Source organism: Pseudophryne corroboree, chromosome 4 (genome assembly GCF_028390025.1).
Source record: "Pseudophryne corroboree isolate aPseCor3 chromosome 4, aPseCor3.hap2, whole genome shotgun sequence".
NCBI lineage: Eukaryota > Metazoa > Chordata > Amphibia > Anura > Myobatrachidae > Pseudophryne > Pseudophryne corroboree.
This window is the reverse complement of record NC_086447.1, coordinates 242,568,120-242,592,282: the sequence shown is the minus strand read 5'-3', so window position 1 is coordinate 242,592,282 and position 24,163 is coordinate 242,568,120. Positions and strand designations below refer to the sequence as shown.

Here is a 24,163-nt window from a genome sequence, read left to right as displayed (position 1 = left end):
TCTGAATCACCATCGCCGTGGTCACTCAGCCACCCTCCCTCTTTCCTGTTTTCTTGCGCTCGCGCATTTAGCACAGCATCCCATCATGTGCACACTGGAATGACAGAGAAGAGGAAAGGGGGAGGGCGGCTGAGTCAACGTGGAGAGCAGACTGGCCGCGGCGATGGGGATTCAGATGCGGAAGGGGAGATCAGAGACCTACAGGGAGCAAAGGGCAGCGACGGCCAGAGGGAGAAGAGCAGTTACCGTGCAGCAGGTAATGGAATCGCAGAGAGGGGAGATCCCACATCGGGAGAGCTTAGTACATCCCGCCCACACTGATAGACATAGAAGGGGGGGGGAGAGAGACACTGAGAGACATAGAAAGGGTAGAGAGAGACACTGAGAGACATAGAAAGGGGAGAGAGAGACACTGAGAGACATAGAAGGGGGAGAGAGACACTGAGAGACATAGAAGGGGGGAGAGAGAGACACTGAGAGACATAGAAGGGGGGGAGATACTGAGAGACATAGAAGGGGGGAGAGAGACTCTGAGAGACATAGAAGGGGGGCGAGAGAGACACTGAGAGACATAGAAGGGGGGTGAGAGAGATACTGAGAGACATAGAGGGGGGAGACACACTGAGAGACATAGAAGGGGGAGAGAGAGAAACTGAGAGGCATAGAAGGGGGGGACACAAGGCGGGATGTACGCATCTGAATCCACATTGCCGTGGCCACTCAGCCACCCTCCCTCTTTCCTATTCTCTTGCGCTCGCGCATTTAGCACAGCATCCCATCATGTGCACACTGGAATGACATAGAATAGGAAAGGGGGAGGGCGGCTGAGTCATCCTGGAGAGCAGACTGGCCGCGGCGATGGGGATTCAGATGCGGAAGGGTAGATGAGAGACCTACGGGGAGCAAAGGGCAGCGACGGCCAGAGGGAGAGGAGCAGTTACCGTGCAGCAGGTAATGGAATTGCAGAGAGGGGAGCCCTCATCGGGAGAGCTTAGTACATCCTGCCCAGACTGATAGACATAGAAGGGGGGGAGAGAGAGACACCGAGAGACATAGAAAGGGGAGAGAGAGACACTGAGAGACATAGAAGGGGGGAGAGAGACACTGAGAGACATAGAAGGGGGGGAGACACTGAGAGACATAGAAGGGGGGGAGACACTGAGAGACATAGAAGGGGAGATATAGACTCTGAGAGACATAGAAGGGGGGAGAGAGAGACACTGAGAGACATAGAAGGGGGAGAGAGAGACACTGAGAGACATAGAAGGGGGGCGAGAGAGACACTGAGAGACATAGAAGGGGGGGTGAGAGACATACTGAGAGACATAGAAGGGGGAGAGAGACACTGAGAGACATGGAAGGGGAGGAGAGACACATTGAGAGACAAAGAAAGGAGACACACACTGAGAGACATAGAAGGGGGGAGAGTGAGAGACATTGAGCACGATTCAATTCAGTGACATTTGAATAGCACCGGGAATTAGCTCTCGGTGCTATTCAATACAGCGCCCTGTGACACCCTTGAGGGGTGCAAGCAGAAACATTTCTTCAGAGGTTCCACAGTGTGAGAAACGCCCATTTTTTTTCAGGCGCGCACACATAGTTGGTTTTATGGGGGGGGGGGGGGGGGGGTTGGGGGAGGGGGGCGCCACTCTTCATCTTGCCCTGGGCTCCGAAAACCCTAGTTACGCCTCTGGTGGAAAGACGTCATGTTTCTTCATGCAGACACTGCAGGAGCCAAAGGAGGGGACAGGGCATACAGGATAGGCAGCAGTGTTGCTCACTGAATGTACAGTATATTAGTATCGGTTTGCCTGGTAGAGAAGGAGTTGGGTGCATGCTACTATTATACATTGCCGTGGGTGCTAGACAGTTGGCACTTACAGATCACGATGGCAGCCAGTTCCATGCACAGAACATCTGCGCTCTGTGCGGTGGCAATGCCCGCACCACCCTAGTTATGGCCTGATTGTAACTGGGGCAATTTAAGAGGGGAAGGGTCCTGTGTGCAGACTCTGTGTGGGACCCGCTCTCACCAGTGGATGTGCTGAGTAGACTTTGAAAGTGTGCTACAGTCTACTCTGCATGCACAGAACTTTGGCAAAATGGCATTCAAGGTGAGGTAAGTATACGTTATGGGTGCAAGGTGTATAATTATAACATGGTTTGTCTAGGTGTATAGTTACTCCACATTTTTTTCTTTGCTTTACTTCCAATTCTGAATTAGCCCCTCTGCTGAAATGCATGTGTAAATGTATGTATAATATTACTCCATCAGCACAGCTGTTAAATGCTAGTCTTGCACAACATGGGTTGATCACCACCTGTCCTCAGACCAGCTACACCCCTTCCTGTAGTACATGCAAGGACATGTGCCTTTCATCTCCCGGCATTACACGGAATACATGTGGTTACAATCTATGTATTTCAGAGTAAGTAATGCTTTATATATGTACAAATAAATGTTTATTGAGTCGGAACTCTGGAGTTACAAATAATTTATAGCTCCCCTTAGTCTAGACCTCAAGGGCAATGAATAGGTACAGGTTCTCGCAATGTTGATTAGTAAACGCAGTAGACACGTCTGGTGGGTGTAATGTTCTGCTAATGCAGTTTTCTGGCCACAGTTCCAGGAGATGATTTATATTGCCTGAATGATATGGTGTCTCTCATGCACAGCCAATAGGAAAATTAGAGGAAGCACATGACAAAAATCTAAACAAGAAAAGTACTATAGCAATCAATAAATTATAGTGTAGACCTATATCTCTTGCACAAGAAGTATAATTCATGCTACGTAGCCTTGACTTAAACCTCTATATAATAATAGCCAGCGCCAGACATAATGTCACCTTCAAACACTACAATCCAGTGAAGTCACCTGATAGGACAGAGGTGTGCCTGCCATTTTGCTTCCCAAGGTGACAACTGAAATGATGTCTCTGACATCTCATATCACATAATCATTACATTTCTCTGATTTTATTTATTTTCTCATGTGTCTCTTTAACAAGATTTGTTTGGCTTTACTTTGTATTTAGTGTTGTATAATCACTATTACAATATCTGATATACCCTCATCTTGCATATTAAAATGTTTAACCTTTTTGTCAGTTAATTATTTTACTAGTGCCAAAACTATTTTAATATAAACTTTTATTTGCAATGTCTTTATGTATATAGTAATAAAATATATTTGTTTTGATTAGAGATGAGCTGGCTCAGTTTTCTGAAAATCGAGCCAACCCAAACTTCCGGGATCGGAGGGACTCTGAGCACTGGCTCAGGTTGTCCTGCCAGACTCAGATTCCAAATCGAGGCAAAACGTCATCATCCCAGTGTGGGATCTAGCGGTTTTGGAATTGATATAAGTCATTGCAGTGGTGATTCGGGCACCATTTCACACAGGACCACCGGAGAGGACCACCAGAGAGGACCACCGTAGAGCTGTGTGCTGATGGTCTCTGTGCTGTGCTGTGCTGAGCTGACCCCTATCTGTCCACTCCAGTGCTGACCTACAGTATCATTCCAGTCAAGTCCCCTCATGCCGCTTAGCGTTAATATTGGCCGAGCTATATACAGTAGAAGTCATAGGCGTTTCTATGGTATCCGGACGGCTTATCGAACCAGCAAAGACCGACAACCAAGAGATCGACAACCTAAAATCGAACTTAACTTGATCGACAACACTAAAAGGTCGACAAACATTACATCGACAACAACAATAGGTCGACAACAGCATGTCCGACAACAAAACAACACCGACAAACACAACATAGACACATGACAACATCGACAACATGTTCACAGACAAAAGAAAACATAGAACGGAAATATCACAGACATCACAATCATCGACAACAAACATATAGACATTCAAACTGATCGACACTAAACATATATACAAACCAATAGTTCGATAATACACTCATCGACAAACACAAACCTAGACAACAAGAAACATAGACAACAAATAGATCGACAACAAACAGATCGACACAACATTAATAGACATCACATGGAACAGACACACCGTAAGATAGACAAACATAAAGGTCGACAACATTAAAACAGACAACAAACAGATCGACACAACATTAATAGACATCACATGGATCAGACACACCGTAAGATAGACAAACATAAAGGTCGACAACATTAAAACAGACAACAAACAGATCGACACAACATTAATAGACATCACATGGATCAGACACACCGTAAGATAGACAAACATAAAGGTCGACAACATTAAAACAGACAACAAACAGATCGACACAACATTAATAGACATCACATGGATCAGACACACCGTAAGATAGACAAACATAAAGGTCGACAACATTAAAACAGACAACAAACAGATCGACACAACATTAATAGACATAACAATAATAGACCTACCAATATTTCTACACTTTCCTCTTATGCGTGGAACTACAAGTACAAGGCTGACCGCCAAGCTCCCACAAGCCTTTACCCACTGCCGTCAATTATTCCCTGCATGGTACACTAGCCCCCCCCAATCCCTGCGCACCCCATCAGGCGTCTTGCATTAGACGCTACCCCCGCTAATAGATTCAGCCGCCCGACTTTCCTCTTATGCGTGGAACTACAAGTACAAGGCTGCCCGACAATCTCCCACAAGCCTTTACCCACTGCCGTCAATCATTCCCTGCATGGTACACTACCCCCCCCCCATCCCTGCGCACCCCTCTATTTCTGGACGTACACTCCTATGTGTTCTCTTCACACCCCACCCCCCTGCACCCCATCAGGCGTCTTGCATTAGACGCTACCCCCGTTGATAGCTTCAGCCGCCCGACTCTCCTCTTATGCCTGGAACTACAAGTCCAAGGCTGACCGCCAAGCTCCCACAAGCCTCTTATGCCTGGAACTACAAGTCCAAGGCTGACCGACAAGCTCCCACAAGCCTCTTATGCCTGGAACTACAAGTCCAAGGCTGACCGCCAAGCTCCCACAAGCCTTTACCCACTGCCGTCAATTATTCCCTGCATGGTACACTAGCCCCCCCCCCATCCCTGCGCACCCCTCTATTTCTGGACGTACACTCCTATGTGTTCTCTTCACACCCCACCCCCCTGCACCCCATCAGGCGTCTTGCATTAGACGCTACCCCCGTTGATAGCTTCAGCCGCCCGACTCTCCTCTTATGCCTGGAACTACAAGTCCAAGGCTGACCGCCAAGCTCCCACAAGCCTCTTATGCCTGGAACTACAAGTCCAAGGCTGACCGCCAAGCTCCCACAAGCCTCTTATGCCTGGAACTACAAGTCCAAGGCTGACCGCCAAGCTCCCACAAGCCTTTACCCACTGCCGTCAATTATTCCCTGCATGGTACACTAGCCCCCCCCCCATCCCTGCGCACCCCTCTATTTCTGGACGTACACTCCTATGTGTTCTCTTCACACCCCACCCCCCTGCACCCCATCAGGCGTCTTGCATTAGACGCTACCCCCGTTGATAGCTTCAGCCGCCCGACTCTCCTCTTATGCCTGGAACTACAAGTCCAAGGCTGACCGCCAAGCTCCCACAAGCCTCTTATGCCTGGAACTACAAGTCCAAGGCTGACCGACAAGCTCCCACAAGCCTCTTATGCCTGGAACTACAAGTCCAAGGCTGACCGCCAAGCTCCCACAAGCCTTTACCCACTGCCGTCAATTATTCCCTGCATGGTACACTAGCCCCCCCCATCCCTGCGCACCCCATCAGGCGTCTTGCATTAGACGCTACCCCCGCTAATAGATTCAGCCGCCCGACTTTCCTCTTATGCGTGGAACTACAAGTACAAGGCTGCCCGACAATCTCCCACAAGCCTTTACCCACTGCCGTCAATCATTCCCTGCATGGTACACTATCCCCCCCCCCCCTCCCTGCGCACCCATACTAAACAAATTAAATCATGTTTATGTCTCCCGTACACCCCTATCTGTAGACTCCAAGTCTCTTACATACAAACACCATACTAATCCGAGTCACATAAAGTTCACCACTTATCTTATTGTCTCCCCCAGACCCCATGTCTCTCCTGTCAAAACCTTTGAATGATCACGCACCCAAGAACATGTTGGGTGCGTGTTGTTTTCAAACTCCAAATAATAAACCCCCCCCCCCCAGACTATTCTATGCACCCTCATTGAAGTCATCACCCTTCCCAAATTTACACCCCCCCCCAATCCATCCCAAATGAAAACCTTCCTCCGCTAATTTCCAAATCAAATACCCTCCTCTAAAGCATTGAACTACAAGTCCAAGGCTGCCCGCCAATCTCCCACAAGCCTTTACCCACTGCCGCCAATCATTCCCTGCATGGTACACTAGCCCCCCCCCATCCCTGCGCACCCCATCAGGCGTCTTGCATTAGACGCTACCCCCGCTAATAGATTCAGCCGCCCGACTTTCCTCTTATGCGTGGAACTACAAGTACAAGGCTGCCCGACAATCTCCCACAAGCCTTTACCCACTGCCGTCAATCATTCCCTGCATGGTACACTATCCCCCCCCCCTCCCTGCGCACCCATACTAAACAAATTAAATCATGTTTATGTCTCCCGTACACCCCTATCTGTAGACTCCAAGTCTCTTACATACAAACACCATACTAATCCGAGTCACATAAAGTTCACCACTTATCTTATTGTCTCCTCCAGACCCCATGTCTCTCCTGTCAAAACCTTTGAATGATCACGCACCCAAGAACATGTTGGGTGCGTGTTGTTTTCAAACTCCAAATAATAAACCCCCCCCCCCCCAGACTATTCTATGCACCCTCATTGAAGTCATCACCCTTCCCAAATTTACACCCCCCCCAATCCATCCAAAATGAAAAGCTTCCTCCGCTAATTTCCAAATCAAATACCCTCCTCTAAAGCATTGAACTACAAGTCCAAGGCTGCCCGCCAATCTCCCACAAGCCTTTACCCACTGCCGCCAATCATTCCCTGCATGGTACACTCCCCCCCCCCCCCATCCCTGCTCACCCCTCTATTTCTGGACGTACACTCCTATGTGTTCTCTTCACACCCCACCCCCCTGCACCCCATCAGGCGTCTTGCATTAGACGCTACCCCCGTCGATAGCTTCCCGACTCTCCTCTTATGCCTGGAACTACAAGTCCAAGGCTGACCGCCAAGCTCCCACAAGCCTCTTATGCCTGGAACTACAAGTCCAAGGCTGACCGCCAAGCTCCCACAAGCCTTTACCCACTGCCGTCAATTATTCCCTGCATGGTACACTAGCCCCCCCCCCATCCCTGCGCACCCCTCTATTTCTGGACGTACACTCCTATGTGTTCTCTTCACACCCCACCCCCCTGCACCCCATCAGGCGTCTTGCATTAGACGCTACCCCCGTTGATAGCTTCAGCCGCCCGACTCTCCTCTTATGCCTGGAACTACAAGTCCAAGGCTGACCGCCAAGCTCCCACAAGCCTCTTATGCCTGGAACTACAAGTCCAAGGCTGACCGCCAAGCTCCCACAAGCCTCTTATGCCTGGAACTACAAGTCCAAGGCTGACCGCCAAGCTCCCACAAGCCTTTACCCACTGCCGTCAATTATTCCCTGCATGGTACACTAGCCCCCCCCCCCCATCCCTGCGCACCCCTCTATTTCTGGACGTACACTCCTATGTGTTCTCTTCACACCCCACCCCCCTGCACCCCATCAGGCGTCTTGCATTAGACGCTACCCCCGTTGATAGCTTCAGCCGCCCGACTCTCCTCTTATGCCTGGAACTACAAGTCCAAGGCTGACCGCCAAGCTCCCACAAGCCTCTTATGCCTGGAACTACAAGTCCAAGGCTGACCGCCAAGCTCCCACAAGCCTCTTATGCCTGGAACTACAAGTCCAAGGCTGACCGCCAAGCTCCCACAAGCCTTTACCCACTGCCGTCAATTATTCCCTGCATGGTACACTAGCCCCCCCCCCCCATCCCTGCGCACCCCTCTATTTCTGGACGTACACTCCTATGTGTTCTCTTCACACCCCACCCCCCTGCACCCCATCAGGCGTCTTGCATTAGACGCTACCCCCGTTGATAGCTTCAGCCGCCCGACTCTCCTCTTATGCCTGGAACTACAAGTCCAAGGCTGACCGCCAAGCTCCCACAAGCCTCTTATGCCTGGAACTACAAGTCCAAGGCTGACCGCCAAGCTCCCACAAGCCTCTTATGCCTGGAACTACAAGTCCAAGGCTGACCGCCAAGCTCCCACAAGCCTTTACCCACTGCCGTCAATTATTCCCTGCATGGTACACTAGCCCCCCCCATCCCTGCGCACCCCATCAGGCGTCTTGCATTAGACGCTACCCCCGCTAATAGATTCAGCCGCCCGACTTTCCTCTTATGCGTGGAACTACAAGTACAAGGCTGCCCGACAATCTCCCACAAGCCTTTACCCACTGCCGTCAATCATTCCCTGCATGGTACACTATCCCCCCCCCCCTCCCTGCGCACCCATACTAAACAAATTAAATCATGTTTATGTCTCCCGTACACCCCTATCTGTAGACTCCAAGTCTCTTACATACAAACACCATACTAATCCGAGTCACATAAAGTTCACCACTTATCTTATTGTCTCCCCCAGACCCCATGTCTCTCCTGTCAAAACCTTTGAATGATCACGCACCCAAGAACATGTTGGGTGCGTGTTGTTTTCAAACTCCAAATAATAAACCCCCCCCCCCCCCCAGACTATTCTATGCACCCTCATTGAAGTCATCACCCTTCCCAAATTTACACCCCCCCCAATCCATCCAAAATGAAAAGCTTCCTCCGCTAATTTCCAAATCAAATACCCTCCTCTAAAGCATTGAACTACAAGTCCAAGGCTGCCCGCCAATCTCCCACAAGCCTTTACCCACTGCCGCCAATCATTCCCTGCATGGTACACTCCCCCCCCCCCATCCCTGCGCACCCCTCTATTTCTGGACGTACACTCCTATGTGTTCTCTTCACACCCCACCCCCCTGCACCCCATCAGGCGTCTTGCATTAGACGCTACCCCCGTTGATAGCTTCAGCCGCCCGACTCTCCTCTTATGCCTGGAACTACAAGTCCAAGGCTGACCGCCAAGCTCCCACAAGCCTCTTATGCCTGGAACTACAAGTCCAAGGCTGACCGCCAAGCTCCCACAAGCCTTTACCCACTGCCGTCAATCATTCCCTGCATGGTACACTATCCCCCCCCCCTCCCTGCGCACCCATACTAAACAAATTAAATCATGTTTATGTCTCCCGTACACCCCTATCTGTAGACTCCAAGTCTCTTACATACAAACACCATACTAATCCGAGTCACATAAAGTTCACCACTTATCTTATTGTCTCCTCCAGACCCCATGTCTCTCCTGCCAAAACCTTTGAATGATCACGCACCCAAGAACATGTTGGGTGCGTGTTGTTTCCAAACTCCAAATAATAAACCCCCCCCCCCCCAGACTATTCTATGCACCCTCATTGAAGTCATCACCCTTCCCAAATTTACACCCCCCCCCCCAATCCATCCAAAATGAAAACCTTCCTCCGCTAATTTCCAAATCAAATACCCTCCTCTAAAGCATTGAACTACAAGTCCAAGGCTGCCCGCCAATCTCCCACAAGCCTTTACCCACTGCCGCCAATCATTCCCTGCATGGTACACTAGCCCCCCCCCCATCCCTGCGCACCCCATCAGGCGTCTAGCATTAGACGCTACCCCCGCTAATAGATTCAGCCGCCCGACTTTCCTCTTATGCGTGGAACTACAAGTCCAAGGCTGACCGCCAATCTCCCACAAGCCTTTACCCACTGCCGCCAATCATTCCCTGCATGGTACACTAGCCCCCCCCCATCCCTGCGCACCCCATCAGGCGTCTTGCATTAGACGCTACCCCCGCTAATAGATTCAGCCGCCCGACTTTCCTCTTATGCGTGGAACTACAAGTCCAAGGCTGACCGCCAATCTCCCACAAGCCTTTACCCACTACCGTCAATCATTCCCTGCATGGTACACTAGCCCCCCCTCCCTGCGCACCCCTCTATTTCTGGACGTACACTCCCATTCTTCTCATACCTCCCCCTGTACCCCTTTATGTGCCTCTAATGAGACTCTGGCACCCACAAAGTTATTTCTATTGCGTGTCGCTACAAGTCTCATTCCAGACCATGAACAATCGTATGACGGCACTCTCCATATATTATTGACAAACCTCTCTAAGTATACATTTTTTATATTTTATACTAGTATAGGTATGTATCCTAATAAAAGTTTTTTATTTAAATCCAATCAATATCCCAACGTTTTACCATAAAAAAATATTTGTTAATTTTAACCCTCCTACTTATTTAAATTTAAAGTTTTGGTCATTGGTTACATTTGAATATATTTTAACTCTCCTCCCTCTTCAAAATGCTATAAAGAGTTACTCTTAGCTCAGGTCTACATAATCGACATTCATCCAGCCTTCTGATCAAGTACTCATTCGTATTTCAACTATGGCTGATGAACCTTCATGTCGTTTGGTTCCTTCTACAAGAGGAATGCTCTTAAACATAGACGGATATCTTTTGGCAAAAAACAAGCAGCGTGGTGATGTCGTCTATTGGCACTGCACAGAGAGGAAGACCGGCCCTTGTTCATGTTTTGCAAAGACGACCATTGTTGCAGGACAGCACCAACTTAATACTCATGGAGAACATACTCATACTCCGAAGGCTGAAAAAACAGATGTTGCCATTGCCAAGGCATCAATAAAGCAACGTGCAAGGGATACCAATGATCCACCATCTGTAATAATTCAAGCGGTTACTGCCCAAATGCCGTCTACTAGTGCTGCCTGTCTTCCTAACAGTGAATCCCTCCGTAAACTTGTGAAAAGGGTAAGGAGAGCGGATTGCCCACCTGAGCCAACCACACTCGATGATATTGATATCCCACATAATTTGGAATACATTGATGGGATAAAATTTCTTGGAAAGGACAGTACTTTCCACAACGAAAGGACACTATTATTCAGTACAGAAGCTAACTTGCGGAAGCTTCATGAGGCACCGTATTGGGTAATGGATGGCACTTTCAAAACGTGTCCAACCCTATTTAGACAAATATACTCAATTCATGCTATGGTTGGCACAGATGACAGTACGCAACGCTTCGTCCCACTGGTCTATGGATTGCTTAGTAGCAAAAGTGAGGTTTGTTATATCCGTTTTTTAGAAGACCTACAGGATTATGCACAGGAATATGATATTCTATTTTCTCCTCTTTACATTTTGACAGATTTTGAGAATGCTGCAATACAAGCAGCTAAACAAGTTTTTCCGAGTAGCACACATAAGTGTTGCTTGTTTCATTTAGGTCAAAATATTTGGCGAAAAATTCAATCATGTGGCTTATCTGTACAATATGGACGTGATCATGCATTTGCTATGAAACTTAGGAACCTTCAGGCACTTTCCTTCCTCCCAGCAGACGAAATCCCTGCTGCATTTGAACAATTAAAATCAGAAATGCCTCCTAATGCTGCTACATTAGTAACTTATTTTGAGGAGACATATATATTGGGGCGGCTTAGAGAACGAACCAGAAGTCAAAACAGATCTCCCCCACTGTTTCCACCATGCATGTGGTCAGTGCATGACAATATAGTTGGTGGGATTCCAAGGACCCAAAATAAGTTGGAAGGATGGCACAGGAGATGGAATATTCTCCTGGGAGAGAAAAAGTTTGGAGTCTACAAACTTATCTCCTATCTTCACAAGGAGCAACAAATGACCACCAAGCTCATTGAAAAAGTAACCTTTAATGTTGCCCGAACACCAACCAAACGTGAAAATACTGCTCGAGAAGATGCACTACAGAAATGTTTTGCCCAACTTGGTTTCATAGATTTGATGGAATTTCTAAATGCCATTGCCTTCCATCTCAAGTTGGAGTAACTTTAAAACTAATTATAAACATAGTTATTTTTTCATTTTAAAGTTAAGTTTCATATTTCCTATGGTTTATTTTTCATTAGTTGACTTTCAATCATTTAAAATACCATTAAAAAAAAACCACTTTTCACATATTGAATTTTGGGATGCTATCATTACTGGTAAGTAGAATTTTTATAATTATAGAAATTAACTATTATTCAAGTATTTTCTACATTATGTTTTCCATTCTAAAATATACATCAATCAAAAATCTCTAGCTATATTTTAAAGATTTAAAATATAATGGTTTCCCATTTCAGTTTAGCACAGTTGTACCCATGTAATGTTTTTGATAAAGTTTCCCTTCATTAATTTTAACATAAATTTTATTAATATTCTTCAATTAAAACAATTATATTGTTTATCAAACAGATTTACAATATTTTCTATATCAAAACAAATATATATATATATTTGGTTGCACCATTTTGGAAATCCTATTTTTACTGCAACGGTTAGATTTTTTTATTTGCCTAATTCATGGTGTACATGCTGTGGTTCTCCATTTGCTGTTGAAATAAACATCCCAGCATGCACTCTCACAGGTTTGCTTTTATTATATTTAAACATGTTGTCCATGCTTGCTGGGAGGTGTATTTAAAATGCCGAAGGAAACCATGGACTAGGTAATGGTTAGGCAACCTTTGTCTCACCAACTTCTGTGTAACTAAACTACCCAGCATGCACTGCCACAGTGTTGGCATCACTATAATAAAAAAAAAGTTTAAAGGCATGCTGTATGCTGTGGTTCCATAACTCATTTAGACACATGCTGTGTTATCCTGGCCTTATCCTTATGAAATAACTGTTTTTAACACAATGAGATAAATTCTAATTTATGTATAAACTGTAAAAATGCAAAACACTGATAGGTATTAATTAAATTTTTAATGTTTTCTTGTGCATGTAACATACTAAATATTATGATTGGTTAATAACAATCTTACATTGTTACACCTCATTTCTCAAACAAGCAATACCCCCTTCCCTTAAATTTGATTATTTTTTTAAATTATAAAGAATTTATTAGCACACAAATGTCAATATAGTATAGTAGACACTAACTCTAAATTGATGTAACTGTAATGGTCTGCATGCAGGCTCAATCTAGCAGCAGCGATAGCGATGTTCGTCACCGCGCATCGCTATCGCAGAGGGGGCTACACACGAGTGATATGTGCAGAAAATCTAATCAATCTAGTCAGATTGATTAGATTTTAGCCATGGATCTCTCCATGAGTACCCCCCTTAATATTGCTCTCTAAATTGTATACAATTTCAAAGTGCATATCAACTATTCTAAACATTTGCTAACTTTTCTGCAGTGCTAATATATTTACTCAATTTTTTTAAATTAGTTTACTGTTCTGACCTCCCAATCATCATCTGCAAGCCAAAGAAGATTTTTTCTCCTTATTACTTTCCAGGTAATATGCATTTTAAAACAATTTGATGTAGATAATTTGTCTTCTATTTATGTACCTTAATCATCTGTTCTAATGTAATAGTTTAATCTTGACATTGTTAATTATATTTTTTTTTAACCTAAACTAGTTATCTTGTTTGCCCTTCCAATCAACTGCAATCCGCTGATTAGGACTCCTCATTATTTGGTTTTGCGGTAACTATACCTATTGAAACAGTTTTTAGCATTTTTATATTTAGCCTGTTTACGTACTTTAATCAGCTCTTAACAAAACATATTACATACATTAAATAATATTTTTAATTTATTTCTTACATAATCTTGTTAACTGTTATGACCTTTGAAATGTCTGATATCCATATCTTCATTTTTAGATTCATTCCTTTTTTTTTTATTTAATTATAATTCTAAACTAAATTGTACTTCTAACATGAATCCTGGAATCATGTACCTTTAAAAATATTAACATATCTAAAATGAACATATTTGCTTTACCTATACACTAATATATATATTACTACACAGGACCATATCTCTAACTTTGGAAATGCCTAGTAAGGATCCACTCTCTATTGTTAATATTACATAACAATAAAATATTATTCAACTGAATATATTTATTTGAAAAAATATCATATTTAACTATATTGTTATGACAGCAATATATTTAACATTTTCCTATTGAATTATTTGAAACAATAACAAAAATAAAATGTTCTTAATTTTTATCCATCATTAATATAAACACTGTCAGATTAGGATGGCAATAGTATTTCCACATCTTCTTCAGAAACTGTGTATATTTACCAAAATATAGTACAATAAGAAAATTATACAATACGAATAAAACAGTGTAATATCTCTCAATGTTTGGGTATTAAAGTTGACAGATTTTTTCCCTTAATGTAAAATAAAAAACGATTACTCTTAGATTAACAAATATGAAAAAAAAATTTTTTTTTGTTTTTATATTATTATATAGAAAACACGTAAAAAAAGTTCATTTTTTAAATTTTTTTATTGAATCATCATTGTTTGTGCACACAGTGTATGACTATTTTTTCAATACAGGAAAAGAAACTTGATCCACAATGAATCCACAACAAAGAATATGAAAACCATCTTGATCCTACATAACATAATCTGATGCGGTGATATTATTCTTATTAATCTTTATTATAGAAACATATACAATATATTTTTTTCAAGATTTATTTATAAATCTATTACCAGTTATAATATGTTAACCTGTTCAAAGTTCACCCTTTAGAAAATAAAAGTTTTATTCATTGAAAATACTATGTTAGCTTATTGTTTTTATTATTATTCCTCATACTTACAGCACCCTAAAACTTAAATGACGCAATATGTGGGAAATACATACGCGTGTATGTCTTTGAGGGAAACATGGGAAATGATGATAGCGTCAATTGGCTAGATGGTTTACGCCATCAAAGAACCATATATATTTGCTAATCTGATCCCATCCTTACCTTCATAATTTTAATTTAGAATTCCAATTTTTTATATATCAATATTAAAAATTTACTATTTTGCGAGTTTGGAAGCAAAATTGTGTAATGTGTACATTAAACACACAAATATGTTCCGATTGGTAATCTATTCAAATATTATTGCAAATACAATTAGAATATATAAATAGTGGGAGCGCAGAATGAATCCAATATATTATTTTATTTAAAATATTAATATGTCATCCACATAAAAATGCAGTACATGAACTAGCCTAAGAAAAAACAATTGATATTATATAAATGTAAACGAGACTGCCATATCTCCTGAACAAATATGAATAAAAAACCTTTAATAAACCCTAGTTAGGGCTGCATTAATGCTTCATGAAAATCAGCCGTGCGTCCACGAGCTGAAATGATTGTAAAAAGGAGACTGCTAAAAAGTGCCTCTGTTATAAGTCACTGTCCTCCTTATACACAATAGAATCTCATTGGTAGAGAGTGTCCCAGTACTGGACTTGCGGACAACCGTGCTGTAGTATTATGTGGCAAATGGATAGTGATGGTCAAATTCAATTTGTGGTATATCACCTGATGTAGAAGCCTCTCCGTCAAAGGCGCTGTACTGAGCCGGGTTTGCTGGGGCTCTGTGCAGTGAACGTACAGCTGGTCTCGTCACCGGTGTACCATCCAGATGAACACGGTAGTTTAATTCTGCTGAAGGATGCTGTACCAGTCTGGATATGCAACAGTGTAAAAATACTGGAGCAGCAGATTCTCCGTCCGCTGGTGGAAAAATCTGTATTAATTGCGGCTACGGTCCACTGGATGCATGCGGCTCACAGGGTGTTAAGAGAATATAGCAGTCCAAATGAGGTACTTCAAAGGAGTACCTTAACGCGTTTCTCGTCCCACAACGCTGGCCGTTTCATCAGAAGGAAATGAATTTCATTTCATTTCAAAGGTACTCCTTTGAAGGACCTCATTTGGACTGCTATATTCTCCTGACACCCTGTGAGCCGCATGCATCGAGTGGACCGTAGCCGCAATTAATACGGATTTTTACACCAGCGGACGGAGAATCTGCTGCTCCAGTCTTTTTACACTGTTGCATATCCAGACTGGTACAGCATCCTTCAGCAGAATTAAACAACCGTGTTCATCTGGATGGTACACCGGTGACGAGACCAGCTGTACGTTCACTGCACAGAGCCGCTGCAAACCCGGCTCAGTACAGCGCCTTTGACGGAGAGGCTTCTACATCAGGTGATATACCACAAATTGAATTTGACCATCACTATCCATTTGCCACATAATACTACAGCGCGGTTGTCCGCAAGTCCAGTACTGGGACACTCTCTACCAATGAGATTCTATTGTGTATAAGGAGGACAGTGACTTATAACAGAGGCACTTTTTAGCAGTCTCCTTTTTACAATCATTTCAGCTCGTGGACGCACGGCTGATTTTCATGAAGCATTAATGCAGCCCTAACTAGGGTTTATTAAAGGTTTTTTATTCATATTTGTTCAGGAGATATGGCAGTCTCGTTTACATTTATATAATATCAATTGTTTGTTCTTAGGCTAGTTCATGTACTGCATTTTTATGTGGATGACATATTAATATTTTAAATAAAACAATATATTGTATTCATTCTGCGCTCCCACTCTTTCTTTTTTCACACTCACTTTGATCCATTGTTGGGGCAGCCCGCCCACAACTGGTGAGCAGCCGCCTGAATCCAACCACATATAATGTGTGTATTGTAGAGCGCCAATCTTTTGTATATATTTTTAGAATATATAAATGCATTGTTAAGCAAATGCAAATTATTAACAATACAAAACTTGCATTAATTTTTTTGGGATATTATTAGAATATAATATATATATATATGCATGAACAATCACTGTAATATGGAATATGTGTCTGTACATATATTTTCTCTATTTTTATCTTGAACATATTAGTATGTGAACCCCACCAACATGAACAAACCAAAACAAAACAAAATAAATTTAGAACATTTTCAGGAATGCACGACTTGAAGTATCTCAGAAAGTATATTCCTATTATCGATTTGTCTTTTCAAACAGGACACATGGATGACTCTGTATCCCTCTGTCTTCAGTTCCTTCACCCTGGCTCGCAAGACCGTTTGTGACATATCTAAAAATGAAGTAAAACAGGTAAGTTCTTGAAAGTTAATTTCCATACTTTTGTCCACCTTATCTTTAACTGTAGTCTTCATTTTAAAAGAAATGCAAGGTTTAAAGGTAACAACCCTAATTATAATAAAATATTACAATATATATTTCTCATTGTGACTCTAGATCAGTAGTGCACCGAAGATTTTTCCATCATTGGTATTAACAATGGTTAAGTTAAAGATATACAAGCACTATAGTAATGGGTTCCATCATAAATTATGTTTCACGGCACAGACAAAATTATCATGTCCAAACAACCCCAAAATATTCCAAAAATCCCCATTCAATGGAAGCACTACTGACTAATAAAATACATTCTGAAAGAATGCATTTCTTTGACAAAGCAATGCCGTATTTCTGAGTTTAATTTATTAGTCTGCGGTGCCGATGTTTGATGTATATATATATATATATATATATATATAGTGTCAGTTTGTACTGTGCTCCAAACAATAAATACAATATGCTGCAGTGACCTCCTCGTCAGCTTGGCATAAGATGACTATGTAGATGAAAGGTAATCGGCTGCACTCACACTGCCGTATTCAATGATGCAAAAAGTGTCCCTTTATTGCCTACATGTTTTGTTAAAAATCCCCTTCTTCAGGGACAGATTTCTGTCCAAATAACTTAAAAATATCTACATATATTTAAAAGTTTATTATATCCTGTTTAACACTCTTCTTCCTTATGTCTTTACTCTTTTTTTATTTGTTTTCCTTTTATATTTCAGGCAACTTTGTCTACATGTGTGTTTCCAGAGCTCTGGTCCTCTACATAAAACAAATATATTTGTATGCTACATGCCAGCATTTTGCTTATACTCCACTCTTGTGATGTCTAAACTTGTAGCCTATAACACTCTGCTAAGACTGTATCCAAAGTAAATCAAATGATGTTTTTTTTTTGAAAAATTTACAAACCATACACAAAATTACAATAGAAAATCAATGTAGGATTAACTTAGTTTCCTATTGAGTTTGGTGATTCCAACTCGCAATTTGAATAAGAAGCCTATGGCTAAAACTAATTAAAAATAATAAATGTTAGTGTTATATGTAGGATTTTTTAAGTGCAGGATGATGATCGTTGAGTAGGGCACATTTGTTATCTTGAGGAAACACATTTTTTATGTTACGTTTTTCAAAAAAAGCATAGCACATATGTCTCACCATATTTAGTTATCTGATAATGCAATCTATATACATTTATTCATTACCTTTAATATTTAAGCTTCATCCTCATCGTTAGCTTCCTGTCTCTTCCAATGTTGAATTTGAATATTTGCACGCTCTAATCTTACTCGAAGATCCATATTCTCATCATAGCTTGAGCTAGGTCGATAAGCCAATTGCAATCTTGAATGCACTTCTGATGCTACAGCTATGCTTCTCAAATTTGTGTTTTCAGGGCTGTATTCAGAGGGTACAGGTGCAGCGGTGGATTTATACTTTCCTGGTGCAGCGGTGGATTCTGAGGGTCCTGAGTCAGCGGGGGATTCTGAGGCAATTTGTCCAGTAGTGGATTCTGAGTGTCCTGGTTTTGGCTTCAATAAATAGGGCCCTGGTGCAGTGGTGGATACATTGAGGCCTCTATAAGCAGTGGATACATAGTCTCCATGTAAGTTGTTGTATACATAGGGTCCTGCTAAAGTGGAGGATACATAGGGTCCTGTAAAAGTAGTGGATACATAGGGTCTTGATGCAGGGATGGATACATAGGGTTCTGCTAAAATTGAGGATACATAGTGTCCTGTTACAGTCGTGGATACAGAGGGTTCTGTTGCAGTGGTGGATACATAGGGTCTTGCTAAAGTGGAGGATACATAGGGTCCTGTAAAAGTAGTGGATACATAGGGTCTTGATGCAGGGATGGATACATAGGGTTCTGCTAAAATTGAGGATACATAGTGTCCTGTTACAGTCGTGGATACAGAGGGTTCTGTTGCAGTGGTGGATACATAGGGTCTTGCTAAAGTTGAGGATACATAGGGTCCTGTAAAAGTAGTGGATACATAGGGTCTTGATGCAGGGATGGATACATAGGGTTCTGCTAAAGTTGAGGATACATAGTGTCCTGTTACAGTCGTGCATACATAGGGTTCTGTTGCAGTGGTGGATACATAGGGTCTTGGTGCAGGGATGGATGCATAGGGTCCTGCAAAAGTGGAGGATACACAGGGTCCTGTTTCACGTATGGATACATAGGGTCCTGATAATGTCGAGGATACATAGGGTCCTGTTAAAGTAGTGGATACATAGGGTCTTGGTGCAGGGATGGATACATAGGGTCCCGCAAAAGTGGAGGATACACAGGGTCCTGTTGCAGGTATGGATACATAGGGTCCTGATAATGTCGAGGATACATAGGGTCCTGTTAAAGTAGTGGATAGATAGGGTCCTGCTGCAGTGGTGGATACATAGGGTCCTGGTAAAGTGTAGGATACATATGGTCCTGTTAAAGTGGTGGAAACATTGGTACTTGCTGCAGCAGTGGATACAGAGTATACTGGTAAAGTGGTGGATACATAGGTTACTGTTGCAGTGGTGGATACATAGGGTCCTGGTAAAGTGGTGGATACATCTGTTCCTGCTGCAGGGGTGGATACAGATTCTCCTGGTAAAGTGGTGTATAGATAGGTTCCAGGTGCAGCGCTCGTTGCATACTCTCTGTGTGTAGAGCTTGTTACATAGTCTCCACGTGTACAGCTGGATACAAAGGTTCCTGCTGTAGCATTGGATATACAAGAAGGATTATCTGATCTGGACATTCTTTGTCTTTCTTCTGTCAACAGTTGCATGAAAGTGGAAATCATGCGTGTGATGGTAATAGTCTCATACTGCCATGCTAGCATTTGATTTATACTGTGCTGCATCTGTTGGTAGTTGATTGCTGCCACATTCTGTGATGAAACAAGATGATCGTAAAAATTTGCAAGAGTGACAAGTGCTTGATTCTGTTGTCTTTGTGTTGTGTTGAGAATCTGTATATTATTATTCAGCTGATTTATTTGATGTTCAATTCTTTTCATTTCTTCATTTCTATTCCTCTCAATTAGCTGCATGGCTTCCTTTAAAGAATCCTGTTGGCTAATGGTTTGTGATCTGCTAACTTCACATTCTGTGTGTATAAAAAGTTCTAGGTACAGTTAATACATCAATTTACAGACAATTTATTAAGTATAGTTAGAAGAACCAAAAAATCAAGTTATAAAAAAACCAGTATCTATTAATGATAGTGGATCTCATTAAAATCTATGTTTTATACATTAAAAAAATTTACCTTGATTTGTAGAGTCCAGGAATTGGTCTTGAAGACCATGGTCAATTACACTAGAATGTGCAGTCTCTGCATTCAATTCCACCTGGTTGGTATCTTCTGTATCAATATTACTTTTCTGGCTGTGCAATACAGGCTCCTCATTAATGTTATCCTGTGTCTGTGTGGCAGTCACCATGTTGCTTTCTATGGCTTAAAACATAATAGATAAATACCATTCATCTTAAACATAGTTTTTAACCATATTGAATATCAATGATAGTAAATTTTATTTATATTGATTAAAATAAATACCTTTATCTAACATTAAAGGGTTTAGCATGGTTGAATTTTCATCCTCCATGAAAGGATCATCCATTGTTGATTGTTCTTGCCTCATGGATGTTTCATTTACCGTGGAAGTCTCTACCGTAGTGGAACTGTGAACCACAGAAGAATATTCTTGCATCATTGATGTTTGGTCCACCGTGGAATGATCATCCACTCTTGCCGAATGTTTCAGCATTGATGGTTCGGCCACAAAGGAAGTATCATCCACTGTCGAAGTATGTTGCAGCATTGATGGTTGGTCCAACATGGTAGCATGGTCCGCTGTTGCATCATGATGCAGCATTGATGGTTCGTCCACCATGGAAGGATTGTCCAATGTTAAAATATGTGGCATCACTGATGGTTCATCCGCAGTTGAAGGAAAATTGTCTGTCATAACTGTTTTTGTTTCAGAAAAAGAAACTTTCCTTGAAATTGTTGTAAAGGAACCTGAAATAAATAATAGGTATATTTAACATTTCATACATATAAATACATAATATTTTATAGACATTACAATATTTCTAGCATTATAAAACTGTGTAAAGCATACCTCAAAAATGTATTTACTTATATTTTTATAGTAATATTTTTTAATACATATAATATTTTATTATATTTATTATTATTATTTTATTACAACAGAAAAAAGCCTTTTTGGCTCAATAATATAGCTTATAATCCAATTTTTGAATTATTTCTACAACATAGGGTAAAACATTATAGCTAGCACAATATTATTTTACAGTAGGAGGGCATGTTTATAAAATTAGAATAAGATGCTAGATAGCATGTGTGTATGTTTTTAGGTTCAACGCTAACTCAGGAAAGTAGGTAGCAATTTACAACACACTGTGGAAATATTTGACTAAAAATCTGTAAAAAAATAATGTGAGTCTAATACAAAGCTCTAACACTTATCTGTGTGGCCGGTAAGGGGGTGACAGTTAAAAATCATTACTGGTCGGCCTTGCGTGGATGAATAGTGACAAGACATAAGTGTATGGAGAAGGGTTGTCGGTAATTAGTTATATAGTAAAAAATTTCAACATGGGTTTTTAATTCTGTTTTTGTTCTCACATTCCTCGTTAAGTGATGTGTTGTGTAAGGTGCCTAGCTCAGCTACCGCTGTATTATTTGCAGGTTCCCATTCCCAATTGTTGTCCAAGTTGATCCTTAAATAGGAAGAAAAATAACTAATTAAATTAAAAAAGGTTGGACTCAGGTCTACTTATTTCTCATGTCAATCTAATGACCATGTCTACATAATAAATGTTGACTTTTAGTAGCCCAATCAATGTTTATCTACCTAATGACCTCCTACATTAAAAAATTAAGTTCGGATATCTTACATATATAACATAGTGAGGGTTGCCTGTAGTCCACACATTTACAGCATTTAGAAGAGTAGCATCAGCAGCAGGATTGGGCTGATAAAGAATGGCATAATTCTCCTTTGCGCCTGCAATTTTAACCATTGGCGGCAGCAGCGTTCGTAGAATGTCCTTTATAAGTGTAATTATTGATAATCAATTACAAAGTAATCAGTTAACTTTTGGTATATCTCGTTGATAAAACGAGAGACATAAGTAAGAGATTTTAATTTAATTAATTTATTTTGATTATACTAGCATTTACTTAGCAATGAACTATTTTTTCAGCTAATAATTATATATGTATTTAAAAAAAAAAAATTACATTGATTTTTAATTATGACCAAAGTATTTATTTTGGCTCAATAGAACAAAGAAATTAACAGTATATGTTTTCATATGCACTATATTTTGAAATATCTTACATAAACTATTTATTATCTAACTCACGATATAACATCATACAATATTGCAAACATTATTTACTGTTTAGTTGTAACGTTTTTACTTTTGTTTTACATTTTTTACCAGACTGTTGCTCTTCCAAATTCTTCTGCTTTTTCTTATGTGTTTTCTTTTGATTTTTTTCTTGAGCAACCTTAAGTTCTTTAGCAAATATAAAAAATAAAATAAAAATATTACAGTTACTAAACATTTTAATATCACACACACACACACACACACACACACACACACACACACACACACACACACACACACACACACACACACACACATTGAGTATACCTTATCCTAAATTATGGGTTCAGGTACTATTTTGGATATACAATTTGAAAGTATTTGTACTAACTGCATATCATAATGAGATCGCATGGCGATGGTGTCCAAATTGAAGCACAGAGTGCATTTATGTTTAATATACACATTATACACAAACCCGTAAGGTCATTTTATACAATTTTTTAACATACTTTGTGCATTAAACAAAGTGTGTGTATATTTACACAATTAATTTGTTTCATATACACATTATACAAACAGCCTGAAGGTCAATTTATGTAATTTTCTTTATAATGTTGTGTATTAAAATAAATATTTTCACATTTGCCATCATAAAACAAATTTTTCACTATCTTACTCTCCCATTAAAATATATGTGTTAAAATTTTTTCTTTTATTGATTGATATTGGGATATGGCATACTCCACCTATGTTTGTGTGTATATAGATATAGACACACACACATCTGGTGGATTGATATTTTTCATGGACAATACGCTAATATATCTATCTATCTATCTATCTATCTAGATATAGTTATATACATATTTATAGTTTGTAAAATAGTTACCCTGGGAACCAGTGGGTGGCCTCTCGTCATCTTGTACCATTCTAAAGTGCTCTTCTAGTTTTTTCTCCCAAACCTTTTGGAGTTTTCTTCTACACTTTATTTTATGATTTGTCTTCCTCTTACAGTCACGTAGTCTCTTTTTGCAGCTTTCAGGAGTTCGATGTATATCTCGAGCTGTAGACACAGATTTTGCTATTTCTTCCCAAGTATTATTTTTAAATTTCTGGTGTACATTAAAAGCTTCGGGACCAAATAGCTGACATGTATGATGAATAACTTGGTCAATGAGGGTGTCTGTTTCATCATCTGTGAACTTTGGGGCCCTGTGGATGCTTCCTTCATCAGGAGATTCATATTCATCATGAGAAGCATCACTGTGACTCTTCTGACTGTGAGATGTTTCAGCTTCATCTTGAGTAAGTGAGGTTCGTTTTCTGCTACCACCCTCTGCCATTTTTTAAAACTAATACAATATAAATAAAGACAAAGATTTACTAAATAATTCTATATATATGTTCTATAATTTTTTTCTATTAATCATTTATTAATTAAGAATTATGTTTTCAATTTATCTGGAGCCATGCACTGATACTTAGATGCCAAATAATTCACTAGCCTTGAAACATCCATCGATGGTAGTAAACCATCTGTTTCTCCCCATCAATGTTAAAATTATTCAAACCTGATATAGACCTTGAAAAAGGGACAGCATAGTCCAGAAACGCGTTGGTTTGCCATGCTGTGCCTTATTCCATAATCAAGACGGACAATCTCTGCATGCTTTGGGTAACATTTGTGAAT

General features: G+C 41.0%; 1 protein-coding gene and 1 long non-coding RNA gene across 2 annotated transcripts in view; one reads left to right on the top strand and one right to left on the bottom strand.

Annotated features, from left to right (window-relative positions):
- The window catches only part of LOC134909277 (uncharacterized), a 164,604-nt gene extending 143,925 nt beyond the window's left edge, over positions 1-20,679 (top strand). The window contains exons 2-7 of the long non-coding RNA XR_010175878.1: positions 13,334-13,402; positions 13,530-13,596; positions 14,473-14,552; positions 16,976-17,068; positions 17,823-17,972; positions 18,500-20,679. This is a non-coding gene — a long non-coding RNA (uncharacterized LOC134909277). The remainder of the gene's footprint in view (positions 1-13,333; positions 13,403-13,529; positions 13,597-14,472; positions 14,553-16,975; positions 17,069-17,822; positions 17,973-18,499) is intronic.
- LOC134909276 (serine-rich adhesin for platelets-like) lies at positions 16,963-23,826 on the bottom strand. The gene is made up of 6 exons (XM_063915976.1): positions 23,363-23,826; positions 22,579-22,656; positions 20,663-21,127; positions 20,372-20,560; positions 18,309-20,209; positions 16,963-17,048 (listed from the first exon to the last, which is right to left on the bottom strand). The coding sequence occupies exons 1-5, from the start codon at positions 23,814-23,816 to the stop codon at positions 18,318-18,320; spliced, it is 3,078 nt and encodes a 1,025-aa protein (XP_063772046.1). The 5' UTR covers positions 23,817-23,826; the 3' UTR covers positions 16,963-17,048; positions 18,309-18,317.
- Between the last annotated feature and the right edge of the window lie 337 nt (positions 23,827-24,163).